The 13,992-nt window shown below is 38.2% G+C and overlaps 1 protein-coding gene across 1 annotated transcript in view; it reads right to left on the bottom strand.

Annotated features, from left to right (window-relative positions):
• Positions 1 to 10,156: 10,156 nt before the first annotated feature.
• LOC127648662 (coiled-coil domain-containing protein 18-like) overlaps positions 10,157 to 13,992 on the bottom strand; it is a 38,603-nt gene continuing 34,767 nt past the window's right edge. The window contains 2 exon segments of the mRNA XM_052133374.1: positions 10,157 to 10,526; positions 10,964 to 11,443. Coding sequence (XP_051989334.1) covers positions 10,512 to 10,526; positions 10,964 to 11,443 — 495 coding nt within the window. The 3' untranslated portion in view covers positions 10,157 to 10,511.

The following is a 13,992-nucleotide window of genomic DNA, read 5'->3' as shown; positions in this document are numbered from 1 at the left end:
CTTCTACAAATTAAAACAATTATACAATTTTTCCAATTTTAGGTAATTTGTGAGTTTTTTTAGTATGTTTAATAAGTATGTTTAGTAGGTTTAATTTAGTATGTTTTTGTATCAATGGTACTGCCCTACACAACTCCAAATGTTGTTTAACACGTTTACTGGATGCGTTATTGCACAAAAGAAAAGCTAGACGCTGCGCAACAAATGGTACAGAACACAGGAATCTTGAGACACATTTTTAGACATGTGTCTAAAAAAGACAAGGTGGGTTTTTTTGTTTGTTTTTTTACTTGCTTTGTGAGGCCCCCTGGTGGTTTGAGGGCCCTAAGTAGCCATTTATAGGCTATGGCTTATAGATAGAAATGGCTCTGTGCAACAAATATGTCAAAGACATCAGTCTATATGTGGAGCTATTATTTGTTGCATGCAATGGCAGAAAAGGTATTGGGGGCAGTTGAAACACGTTCCATCTGTCCACGCTGTTTTCGATGGTCACGCATAGAAAAACAATTTATAAAAAGTGCTGATGGATGGAAAAATGAATACTCTGTGAACAACCCCCACTTATTTTTTATTTTTTTTTTTGCCTCTCCATGCTAGAAATAATACATTTCACAAAGTCGCATTTAATTATAGTAGTCACGTTGTACAAAGTACAACAGGGGTATTACATGTTACAGGTATGTTTGCCTAATGCTGCAAAAGGAAAGATATGACCACACAATACATGAGTAATTGCAGAGAGCCAAAGACAAACACTGTCAGCATACTCAAACACTATTGGCAACCTTAAACACATTTTTGAGCCTATGATTTTCCATCAGAGAATGCACTACTTGACTCATGAAAATATCAGTAGCTAAAAGCACTTGCAAAATGGTAGAGAAACATTTTATACTGTAATGTAGAACAAGAATGTCAGATGCTGCTTTAGTGGTTTGCAAACCACTCAAATGGTAGATTCTTGAGACTACACCTCCCCCACTAACATGTGCTTGCAATTAACCCATAGACATGAAAGACCATTTGAAATGGCATTGGCTGTAAAACATCTCTGAACAAGAGCTGAACATTACATTTAGGAAGGATGTAACAGCATTAGATACAACTTCAATATTTTTTCTGAAGAATAAGCCATTTTGAACAGGAGATTTCATTGATTTCCATTTAAAGTTATATAATTTACTACTTTCATCTTGCTTTACCGGTTCATATTCAACATTTTCTAAAGTAACACTTGCATCTCAAATACCCTGTGAAATTTCCAGCCTGGTGTAAATTAAACTCAGACATTTTAATAATATAAAGGTTGACCATTGGCTGTGAAAACTTCAACATTATAATTCACAAAATTAGATGTTTTCTATATTTCTTTCTTGTTTAGAACGCCCTCAGTAATGTTTATGAGATTACAACTATGATTATGACCCATCTGCATGGAGAGGTGATGTCCATGTAAGCTTAATTTAGAGCCAAACTGTCAAGTCACATAATCGTTAGCCTCAGACAGACTGAGTGTGGTGAGCAGAAAAGCTCCACTAACAACAATGGATTAAACTCTAATGCAGTCATCATGCTGAAATAATAGTTAACCTCCCAGCCTCTGACAATGCAAGTGAATCCCACAATTATACGAGTGAATGAACCTGTAAAATCAGAAGGCACAAAATATTGTAGACTTCACAGGAAGATCATGATGTTGCCCAGAAATAAAATGGGTGGCAAAAAAACATGGCTGTCACTAAGTGTGATTTTAAGATTAAGGACAGTGGTCAATAGTCAAACAAATAGAGGGAATCACTAGAAGCCTTCAATGTCTCATGGAAACCGTTGTCATGGCTGCCATTGGGGACTTCTGCATTGTAAAGGTCAGATTAACAAGAGAAAGAGGTTATAGTGAGGAGATTTCAAACATGCTGTCAGAGAGAAGAAAATATGCCCTCACCTTATAAGGCTGAGTTAGTAAGAATAAGAGAGACAAGGTTATGGAGGGGCCTGTTTTTGCAACCGAAATACAATAACCTAGAATATATTGGAGTTATGTATTTGCCTGCCCTACTTGAAAAATTCTACTAGATGGAAAGGTTGTGGCCAAGTGTATATAGGCTCTTGTCTTTTGACACATCGAGCCCATACTCATGTCAGAAATGTTTTATTCTCTCTTGAATGTGAAAAATGAGAGGAAGTGTACAAGATGATAAAGCACATACACCACAGCTTTAAATTGACAGTAAACTTTTATACATCCCTTATTTGATATCTGATGTAGATATATAAAATTATTTGTGGCTCACACCACTAACATGCACATATTTTTACAGAATCTGAATTGTGCGCCAGCAAACCGCACAGCCTAATTTTTTAAAAGGGAAGGTTCAATACAAGATCAGCTTAAATGTTGATTACCACAAATATGTATTTCGACTTGCCCCTCCTTTTCTTAAAACAAAAGTTACGTGAAAAATCGAGGTTACAGTGAGGCACTTACATTGAAAGTGAATGGGGTCAATTTTTGGAGGCTTTAAAAAAGGCAGAAATATGAAGCTTATAATTTTATAAAAGCACTTACATTCTTTTGTTCTTTTTAATCCTGTTTTTTGACACACACAATCTATTTTTTTTACATGTCAAAAGGTCTATATCTATTAATATGAGATGATGGTCTCTCTCTACTTGGAATGTGAATGGGTTGGGTCACCCCATAAAAAGAAGGAAGGTTATTTATTTTCTTAAGCATAAGAAACATGATATAGTGTTTCTTCAATAAATGCACCTTTCCCCACAGGAAGCTGAACATTTTGGAAAGATATGGGGTGGGCATTTTTTTTTTTGTGCTGGATCGAGTAAGAGCAGGGGAGTCATTACACTGATAAGTAAACATCTACAATTCAAATGTTTCATGCAGAGTAAAGATTAATTAGGAAGAGTCATTATTGTTTTAGCTGAAATTCAGGGAAATTCAAATGTTTACACACCTAACGTTGATAAGGGCTTTTTTATATATCTTGAAGGGATGTTGCATGCCACTGGCACCCCTCATGATATAATATTGGGAGGAGACTTTAATCTCCTAAAGTCCTTGATCATAGTGAAGCAAAAGTGTGCAAGCCCCTAGAGCAACAGTGACGCTTCACATGATGTGTAAAAACTTGGTCTTACAGATATTTGGAGACTTTTGAAACCATCTGGTAGGGACTATAAATTTTGTTCTTCAGTCCATAAGATTTACTCTAGAATAGATTTTGTATATAGAGTATATCTAAGTCCCTCATTTCAGCTGTTGTTGATTATTCCATGTTTTTTGGTGGTGTGTTAAGATCCAAGAATTTTGGTTGAGCGTTCAGAGATTTATGTGTGATATATTGGGCACTCAAATTTCATTTTGCCCCAGACTCTGGATTTTAGGCAATGGGCTGTCATTAATATAGGGGATAAGCATATAAAAAATTGGGTCCTAGGCGCTGTTATGATTGGCAGGCAGGTCCCCCATTTCAGGAGTGGTGCACTGAGATGGGCAGGATGGCGGCATTTGAGGTGAGGCTAGGCAACCAGGAGTTGTTTGAAAAAAAGTGAGGCAGTTACTTACTATTTATCATATACCTATAAAATATATATATATAATTCATTAGGTATTTAAGCTGTGCCACCTGCTTTGTACTATTTTTGGGGAAAAAAAAAATATATATATCATTTTTTTTATCTGCGTGTGTACTTGGGCTTGGACACAGGGATGTTTTTTGGGGGTTGGGAATTGGAGGAGGGGGTGGGGTGGATAATGGGATTGAAGGGGGATAAAGTTTGACTCTGTACATCAATGATTTGTTGTGTTATATGTCATGCTGAAGGAGAATGAAATTCTTAAAACTTATGTATTAAGCTGTAAAGTTGTTTAAATCTTAATTTTTGCAGGGGACTACTGTTCCAGGCAGATAAACTTCTAGTTTTTGTCACCAACATTATGTCGTCATAGCAAAAAACTTGTAAAATTGGATGTAACTAGTTAGTTAGTATGAAACTAGTTAGTTAGTAAGCGATTGTAAAGAAGTCAACGGAAAGGAGGAGGCGAGAACCGGCTTGATAATATAAATAATATTTTAATATAAAACTTAACAGACAAAAACACACACATGACGGACATGTCCGTAAACTATCTCTTGTAGTACCCCCCCAAAAAAACACTGTAAATTTAAATGAGAGGGAAAAGGCCAACACGGAGCAGCAGTGAGAGAGAGAGAGAGAGAGAGAGAGAGAGAGAGATAAAACTAAAAAAAAACACTTAAATCGCCAGTTCTCCAATACGCCGTAGCTTATTCCTCGGCCACTCCTCCACCCTCTAACGGACGACAGCCGCGTCTCTCCAGGCGGATCGGAGGCAGACCTTCAGCCCCTGGCAGACGGATTGCCTCGCCCCGTTCCTGGGGAACAGAAGGGGTCTCCCCCTCTCCAGGCGGTCGGCAGCGATCCCCTCCCCGCTTGCGGTCTCAGACCCCGCCGCGTTTCAGCAGCTGGTAGGGGACTCCTCCGCCCCTGGCAGCGGTCCTGACCGCTCCAGGCGGTCGGTTAGCTTGATAATATATAAATAATAGTTCAATATAAAACTTAACAGACAAAAACACACACATGACGGACATGTCCGTAAACGATCTCTCTCTCCCGCACAATCCTCCGCAGTCGGCCTTTATCACTCTCGGAGGCTCGATTAGCCTGATAAGGGACCGGGTGTGTATGATCACGACCCGGCCCCACCCTCCGCCAAGTCACAGCGACTTTATCACACTAAAATCATGTTGCTTGTGTCTTGTGGCTATACTTATGAAACCATGAATATTTTAATGTTTACAGATTTGTCCCATTCGGTTCCATTTGTAAGTGCCTCACTTTAACTTTGTTTCTTTACAAGTCCAATAATACATTTTTGTGGTAATCAATATTATGCCACAAATGCTATCGATTGAGCTTAACTTGTATTGATCCTGGAATATTCCTTTAATATACTGTAACTCAAGACGTGTGTTTTCGGTCCCACAGACCACAAAGCTCTGAAAACCCCAAGCACACGTTTCAGAAACTCTGTCCTTCATGCCTTTTATTTTAACATTGTGGCACATATAGCATTTTTAAACAATATAGCATGTAGCTATAACATGAAAATCCTCAAACAGTCTTCTTAAAGTGTGCCAAGAAAACTGCTTGTGTGCATTTTAAAGAATAATAAACATGCATGATTGCATACTGAAAGAATATAAGCTCCTCCAATATGGCCTCTTATTACATTCAAGAAATATTACATCAAAAATGAATTCTAAACATGTTTAAAAAACAAAAACAGAATAACTTTGCATGTTTAAGGGATTTCCTGATATGAATCCTCTAAAAAAAGAACATAGCGTGAGCACACTGCTATAACTCAACATAGACTCTGACCACATCCTCTTCACCGCAAAACAAAGACGCTTGTACTCATGCAATGCTCCTCCAGTATATTGAGAAGCGAAAAATTAAAGGACAAAGCTTTGCTACTGTTCTTTTCTATACTATCATGCTTTTGCAAACTTAACATTCCCAGCATCCTCTGTGGATAGGTTTTATTTACAGTGGCAAGAGATGTATGTGAACCCTTTGGAATTTCCTGCATTTATATATAAATACTTTGTCTTAAAATCTGGTTTGATCATCATCTGAGTTACAATAATGAACAAACAAACAGTTTGAACTTAAAACACAAATTATTAAATTGTTCTTGTCCATGTTGAATACACAATTCAAAGTGTAGGTTGAAAAAGGTATGTGAACCCCTAGGCTAATGACATCAACAAAAGCTAATTACAGCTTAGAGTCAGGAGTTGGCAAACCTGCCAACCAATTAATGAAACAAGATTGGAGATGTGAGCTACTTTGACTTATAAAAAGTACTCAAACATTATGAGTTTGCTCACAAGAAGCATCTGCTGACGTGGACCTTGACTCACAAAAAAAAAAAAAAAAAAAAAAAAAGAGATCTCAGAAGACCTACCTCCAGACAAGATGCCTCCACACAGCAGAATGCCCAATAAGGTAAGATCCCTAGAGTGCAGCTAAAGACTTGACGGCATCATTGGAGCCATGTATCATCTCTGTTCATGAGTCTACTAAACAGAAAACATTAAACAGGCATGTGTCCATGGCAGGATACCATGATGGAAGTTTTTTTCCAACAAAAACTGCTGCGTGCCTGAAGTTTGCCAAAAAAACACCTTGACACTCCACAATACTACAGGGAAAATGTTTTGTAGACTGATGAAACTAATTTTGAATTGTTTGGGAAGAACACGTAGCAGTATGTATGGCATTAATAAGGACACAGCATACCAACATGAAAACATCATCACAACGGTGAAGTATGGTGGAGGGAGCTTCATGATTTGGGGCTGCTTTGCTGCTTCGAAGCCTGGACCGCTTGCCATAAAAAATGAATACCCAAGTTTATCAAGATATCCTACAGGACAATGTTAGGGTGGCTGTGTGCCATCTAAAGTTCAGAATAAGATGGATGATGCAGCATGACAAACAGAATGGTGTCAAAAAAAGAGAATCCACTTTTGGAGTGGTCCAGTCAGAGCCCAGATCTTAAGCCAATAGAGATACTGTGGAATGACCTCAAGAGAGCTGTTCACACCAGACAAAATAAGAATATGGCTGAGCTGAAGCAGTTCTGTAAGGAAGAATGGTCCAACATGTATTCTGAATTTTGTGTAGGTCTAATTTGCAGCTACTGGAAACACTTGGTTAAGGTTATTGCTTCCAAAACGAAGATTGACCAGTTATTAAACCCAAGGATTTACTTAATTTTTCCACAGCACTGTGAATGTTTAATGTGATGTGTTCAATAAAGACATGAAACATTATAATTGTTTGTGTGTTGTTAGCTTAAGGCCATTGTGTTTGTCCATACGTCTGACTGTAATGAAGATGATATCACATTTGATAACCAATTAATACAGAAAATCAGCTAAGGGCATCTGGCGTAAAACCTGTGCCAAACCCCTAATGGGAGCAGCCGAAAGAAGAAGAACGCAGAAAACCAACTAATTTATTGCCACTGTATTAATTTTCAATAATGGCAAATAACACACCTGGACCCCAGATTCCACGCTGGTTGCCAAAAGAGACACAAAAGACCTGTCAGTTAGTATATGAGCAGCAAACACATCTCTCCACCCACAGCAAATATAACCCATCCCACATAAGTACACAAAATGTTTACTGTAACATCCAACAATGAGCCTGTGTAAAATATGTATGACTACACACACACACACACACATGCAAATACAAACACAAATGTTCCTTCAAAGAATTACCCACATTATTACCATCACTGCACTGACATAGCACGAATCTTTGTCTTCTTCACATTTCATTTGAGTGGGGAAATCTGTTGAATAAAGGCAAACCTCTATGTAGAATACTTTGGTCTAAAAACATCTGAAAAAAATTTCGACTTTCAGTTGAAGTCAGAAATTTACATACATTTAGTTTGATATCAGGATCGGACTGGCCGTCGGGAGAATCGGCAGATGCAGCAATCATACCCTGTCTCCTAGAGATGAACATAGTTTGGTGCGAAAAGTGCAAATCAATCCCAGAACAACAGCAAAGGACCTTGTGAAGATGCTGGAGGAAACTGGAAGACAAGTATCTATATCCACACTAAAACCAGTCTTATATCGACTATACTCAGCAAGGAAGAAGCCACTGCTCCAAAACTGCCATAAAACACCCAGACTACAGTTTGCAAGTGTACATGGGGACATAGATCTAACTTTTTGGCAGTGGTGAATTTTCAGGAACAGCAAAGCTTTCTCTGCTGACCCAACATGCCAGATAAATAAATATTTTCATCCTTTCATTTTCAATCACCTTTTTCCCTATGCATTTTTAATTGCTTTCCACTCTTAATTAATCTGCAAACAAATAGAGAAAAACGAAAAATGTATCCAGTCAGAATTTATTCCTTGATGCTTACAAGCAAAGTATAACAACTGTTTCCCAAATCACATGCCTGAAACAGTGCATGAGTCTGAGCTCCACACCAGCAGGCCTTCAGAATGTCCACAGAATCCCTCAAAAGTGCAAATTAATGTGCATCTAATGTCAGATTGTCAGATTCATCAGCCAATCAGACTGATTTATTTGTTGTTGGTGGGTGTGATCTTTAGGATATGTCCCAGTCAAGGCCTTCTAGCTGGCCTTGAGTGAGTCATGCTTTAAGTGGAATTTGAAAGCGAAGAGTGCGAGATCTTGTTGACCTGTCGGCTGTCATCACTGCCTCATCACCATTGAGAAAGAGATCCGTATGGATTTACAAACCTGAGGTGTTATGCATGATCGTGCGATTGGTTTATTAACAGGAAAAGAGGACTGATTTTCACTTCAAGTAAATTGGTAAGGGCTTTTTGCCTTGTTATTGTTTTCTAAGTGTAAATTAGGCTGCTTGAGCATTCAGTGTTGGATCAAGTTGTGAAAAGTAGTGCTGCATTCCATTCAACTCGGATTTTACAACATCCTGCTAGGAAAAGTGCAATGAAATGCATCTTGAGGTCAGAATTACAACTTGTAGGCTTGTGCAGAAATTCTCAACTCTGATTTCTCTGAGATGCAGGAGCACGATGTCACACAAACATGTCGAAACTCAAAATATACAAAATAAGTGATAAACATTCAATCAATTAATATCAATCACTTTATCAATTAATATCGACATATGAGTTTGTTTCGACATTACATGATATTAAAGCTTGTTTAACAAACTCCTGCAGAAACTGGTGTATAAAACATTATAATCTTTTTTGATAATCGTACACCTGAAGCACAAATGCTAGCGCTGCAGCACTGTTTATCAGTTGGGTTGCTAGGAGACATCTCTAATGAGAGCCAAACCCATGCTAAGCTAAAGGGAGTGTTTCAGTTTTGTTTCCTTAAACGTCATCTTCCGAATATCGGGGAATGGAATGCATTTATGGTCAGAGATATCAAGTAGGAATATCCCAAATCCAACTTGAATGGAACGGAGGGTGTACCTGACCAAAATACATTTATTGCAAGCAACATTTAAATCGCAGATATTATTAGATTGATTTTTCCAGGTATTATAGACCTCCTTGATAGCATTATGATTTTGAAATGTCTGTTCGGGAGACGTTATTTTCACAAAACAGTCACACTGCGGTTAAAATTAGGCTTGCTTGAGCATTAAGTGTCATTTCAAGCTCTGTCTTTCCTGCATGGATGTTTTTTAAATGTCAATTGGTATTATTAGTTAGCTGCGACCTAAGGCAAAGGCATAGTGTGTCTTATTAATTGTGAATCTGTGTTTTCTTAATGGCATGAATCACACTGAAGGCTTAGACTTTAAATGCACGGCCTGCCACTGCTTTTTAGAGAAATGTCCTCTGGTCTTATGAAACATGAACTGAACTTTGAGGAAAAATGCTGAGGCTTGCAACCTGAATAACACCATCCCAACCGTGAAGCATGGGGTGGCAGCATTATGTTGTGGGGGTGCTTTGCTGCAGGAGGGACTGGTGCATTTCACAAAATTGATGGCTTCACGAGAAAGGAAAATGATGTGGATATATTGAAGCAAAATTTCAGGACATCAACCAGGAAGTTAAAGTTTGGTTGCAAATGGGTCTTTCAAATGGACAATGACCCCAAGCATACCTCCAAAGTTGGGGCAAAACGGCTCCACCAGTTCTGTCTGGAGGAATGGGCCAAAATTCCTGCAACTTACTGAGAGAACCTTGTGGAAGGATACCCAAAACATTTGACCCAATTTAAACAATTTTAAGGCAATGCTACCAAATATTAACAATGTGTATGTAAACTTCTGAGACACTGGGAATGTCATGAAAGATAGAATGATTAATTTAAGCTTTTATATCTACTATTATTCGGATATTTCACATTCTTAAAATAGTGATCCTAACTGACACAAGACAGGGAATGTTTTCTATGATAAATGTCAGGAATTGTAAAAAACTGAGTTTAAATGTATTTGGCTAAAGTGTATGTAAACCTCTGACTTCAACAGTAAGTATCAAAAATATTTAGTGTGGTTAAACATGAAAGCAAATCAAATGTCTGGGACAACAAAGAGACATTTCTAAATATCCAAAATCATAATTTATTATAAATCATTCAAATCAGAAATATAATAAAATGGCATTATAAAAAGTATAACAAAATACATAAATACAAAAACAAGTTTCAAGTACAGATTAAGACAGTATTTAGAGCGTGATTGTGTGCCTGGAAAAGTTCAAATAGTTTTAGCAAAACAAAACTGATCCACTGAGATGAACAGAGTTTAAAGTAATATTTAGGCTTTGTACATTTATCATCTAGAAGTTCACATAAAATACAAAAGGATCAGCTTGTTTGGTACCAAGTGTTTAATCTGAGATAACTTCAGGAAAATGAATCCTTAATCCGTTCTTCAGTTAGAACACATCCCCCGTAGAGCTTTAACCTCAATCATTCATTTCCTGGAGGAAAAATAGAAGATTAACTAGATTTGTTTTTATTTTCTGAAGAAAATTTGAGAAATGCTTGTCCGCGTAAAAGTCACTGCCAACTGTAAGGGTGGTTGCCAGAGCTATGCAGTTGCTAGTGTGTTCTGGGTAGTTGCCAAGGTGTTGTAGGTGGTTGCTCACTGGCCCAACTCTTACTGATATTGGGCTATTCAGGGTTCCAACCTTTTTTTGATTCAGACCAGTTCGCTAATGAATCTTTCAGACTTATTAGTGAGCCCTTTGACTCATCATTGACACAAAAATGTTCTCTATGGTATTAGTATAGCTTACTATTGGTGAAGAGGGGGCCCACCCTAAATATTTTGTCTGGACCTCTAGAATTTAATAAATAAAAAAACATAAACAAAACTCCACTAGACAAAGGAATACAAACCTGGACAGTTACTTACTTGTTTCTGGGTGCTGGTGTTGCAGAAGGATTGCTGCTCTTGAAGCGCCAGTGTGTGGTTAACAAACCTCAGCATACCAGAGAGAGTGTCCAGGTCCGATTCCTCTGGTTCCTCTTGGTCCAGCATGTACGTGAGTGGATTAAAGGACATGTCTGTTGTGGAGGTGACCTCACTGGTGGTGAGACCCTGCCAGGCTTGGTCTGGGGAGGGGGGTGGCAACAGTGCAGCCTGCACACTGGCTTTCAAACTGTCCGAAAGCTCCAGAGAGGTGTCAGAGAAAGTGTTGTGCCAAGAAGAGAGGCTGGAGCATGCAGAAGAGGTTTTGTGGGAGGGGGGCAGGGAGCTCTGAAGAATAGTGTCTTTAAGAGGAGGAGAGCGATGGGCAGGAGTGTGGGGTTTGTGACAAAGTGTGATATTTTGTATTTCTGTGGCTCTTTCAAAGCTAGAAAGCTTGGCCAGAAGACGGGTGATCTCTGACTCCTAAGAAAACAGAGTAAAAGGAATATGGTTGACAATTTGCAAAAAAGGGAAAAACCTGACCTAATAAATGATTCTTTAGATCAAGTCCCACATGAGCTTGGTACCAAAACACAGTGACCTGCCTACCTAGATTGCATCACATGTGCACTCCAGAGGTGAAGGCTGTTCCAAAAGGTAGATATCTTTTTAGATACTCACCCCTTGTCCTAACTAGACATGACATGAAAAGATTTCAGCAATAAGAAATCTGTTTGCCCACACCAAGAGCGACATCACGATACAATGTAGAAAACAGAGCCATCACAGACGGAATATTCTACTTATTGAACGCAACTAATTTTCTCACAAAAGGTCCGTATGGGCATACACTTTCTACGGCAAGCCTAGAGGGAATAAATACACAATCATACACAGGGCAAATTTACTTAATGAATCACATCCTTATTCAGTCTGTTACAATTTTTTATGTTCACACGGTACTCCTGTTATTTCGATGCTCTCCACGTGACAGGGAAGCAGAGAGAGAGTCATAGTGGAGCCATATGTCTCCCCACCGCCATTCTGAGCCGGGTGTGTGTGTGTGTGTGTGTGTGTGTGTGTGTGTGAGACAGAGCTCCGGCTGAAGAGAACGAGACCTCAAGCACAACATTCGGTAGGTGAGTGACACCCTCGGCCTAAATCAAGTTGTTATGAAACTGCCAGCTTTAATATACAGCAATAAGGATAATTTTAGACCCATTTGTTGACTGTATTGCATGGTACGATGTTGTAAAAATAGAACCATCCCAAAAATAGAAAGCCCTGTTGCTCGTTGTGTCGTGGATGTTTAGTACAAAAAAGAAAAATCACGTATTGCGGTGTGTCTGGTTAGGATGTTAGATGCCTTCTTAATGCCAAATACTAAGGCAGCATGACATGGATTGTCAGAAATTACAGTAACATTTACATTAAGGGGATAGATCTCCAAAAAAAATTATATTCGCTCATCGTTTACTCACCCTCACGCCATTCCAGATGTGTATGACATTCTTTCTTCTGCTTCTGTTGAACACAAAGACTTTTAGAAGAATATCTCAGCTCTGTAGGTCCATCCAATGCAAATTAATGGTGACCAAAACTTTTAAGCTCCAAAAAGCATAAAAAGGCAACATAAAAGTAATCTATATGATTCCAGCTGTGATCTGTTTCTCACCAACACCTATCATATCGCTTCAGAAGATATAGATTGAACCACTGGAGTCACACGGATAACTTTTATGCTGCCTTTATGTGAATAATGGAGCTTCAAAGGCCTGATAACCATTCACTTGCATTGTATGGACCAACAGTTGAAATATTCTTCTTAACATCTTCGTTAGTGTTCTGCAGAAGAAAGAAAGTCAAACACATCTGGGATGGCATGAGGGTGAGTAAATGATGAGAGCATTTTGTGTGAACTATTCCTTTAAGGATTTTCAGGGGCATTTAGTTTTTTTACCTTTACAGGGGCAAATATGTCAATTTAATCTATTTATTTATACAAAATCTCAACATTGAGAATTATACCTCTTATCTTTAGGAATTAAATCAACAACTCATATATATGCTATACTATGTATAACCAAGACTACAACAGAATATTGAAAACTATATATTAGATGTTACAAATAAAAACAGAAGAATATATTTAGATGCCATTTTTGTCACCCTGATCAGATGTATCCTTCAAAGAGAAGCCAATCAAAGGACGCTTTACAGCAAACTCAGAGAAAAAATTAATCCAAGATGATGGATGGAGTCGAGACAGATGTAAATGATAAATGTAAAAAATTTAAATTCAGAAGTTTACATACACTTTAACCAAATACATTTTAACTATTTTCTTGACTTTAACTTTATTTTCTATTCCTGACATTAAATTGTAAAAACATTCCCTGTCTTAGGGTCAGTTAGGATCACTACTTAATTTTAAGAATGTGAAATGTCAGAATAATAGTAGAAAGAATTATTAATTTCAGATTTTATATCTTCCATCACATTCCCAGTGAGTCAGAAGTTTACATACACTTTGTTAGTATTTGGTAGCATTGCCTTTAAATTGTTTAACTTGGGTCAAACGATTTCGGTAGCCTTCCACAAGCTTCTCACAATAATTTGCTGGAATTGTGGCCCATTCCTCTAGACAGAACTGTTGTAACAGAGTCAGGTTTGTAGGCCTCCTTGCTCACACACGCTTTTTCAGTTCTGCCCACTTGCAAACTGCAGTCTGTTTTTTTATGGCGGTTTTGGAGAATTGGCTTCTTCCTTGCCGAGTAGCCTTTCAAGATATATGACTCATTTTACTGTGGATATAGATACTTGTCTACCTGTTTCCTTCAGCATCTTCACAAGGTCGTTCGCTTTAGTTTTGGGATTGCTTTGCACTTTTCGCACCAAACTACGTTCATCTCTAGGAGGCAGAATGCATCTCCATCCTGAGCAGTATGATGGCTGCGTGGTCCCATGGTATTTATACTTGCGTACTACTGTTTGAACAGATGAACGTGGTACATTCAGGCTTTTAGAAATTT

This window comes from Xyrauchen texanus, chromosome 9 (assembly GCF_025860055.1).
Source record: "Xyrauchen texanus isolate HMW12.3.18 chromosome 9, RBS_HiC_50CHRs, whole genome shotgun sequence".
Classification (NCBI taxonomy): Eukaryota; Metazoa; Chordata; class Actinopteri; order Cypriniformes; family Catostomidae; genus Xyrauchen; species Xyrauchen texanus.
This window is presented reverse-complemented; position numbering and strand designations above follow the sequence as displayed.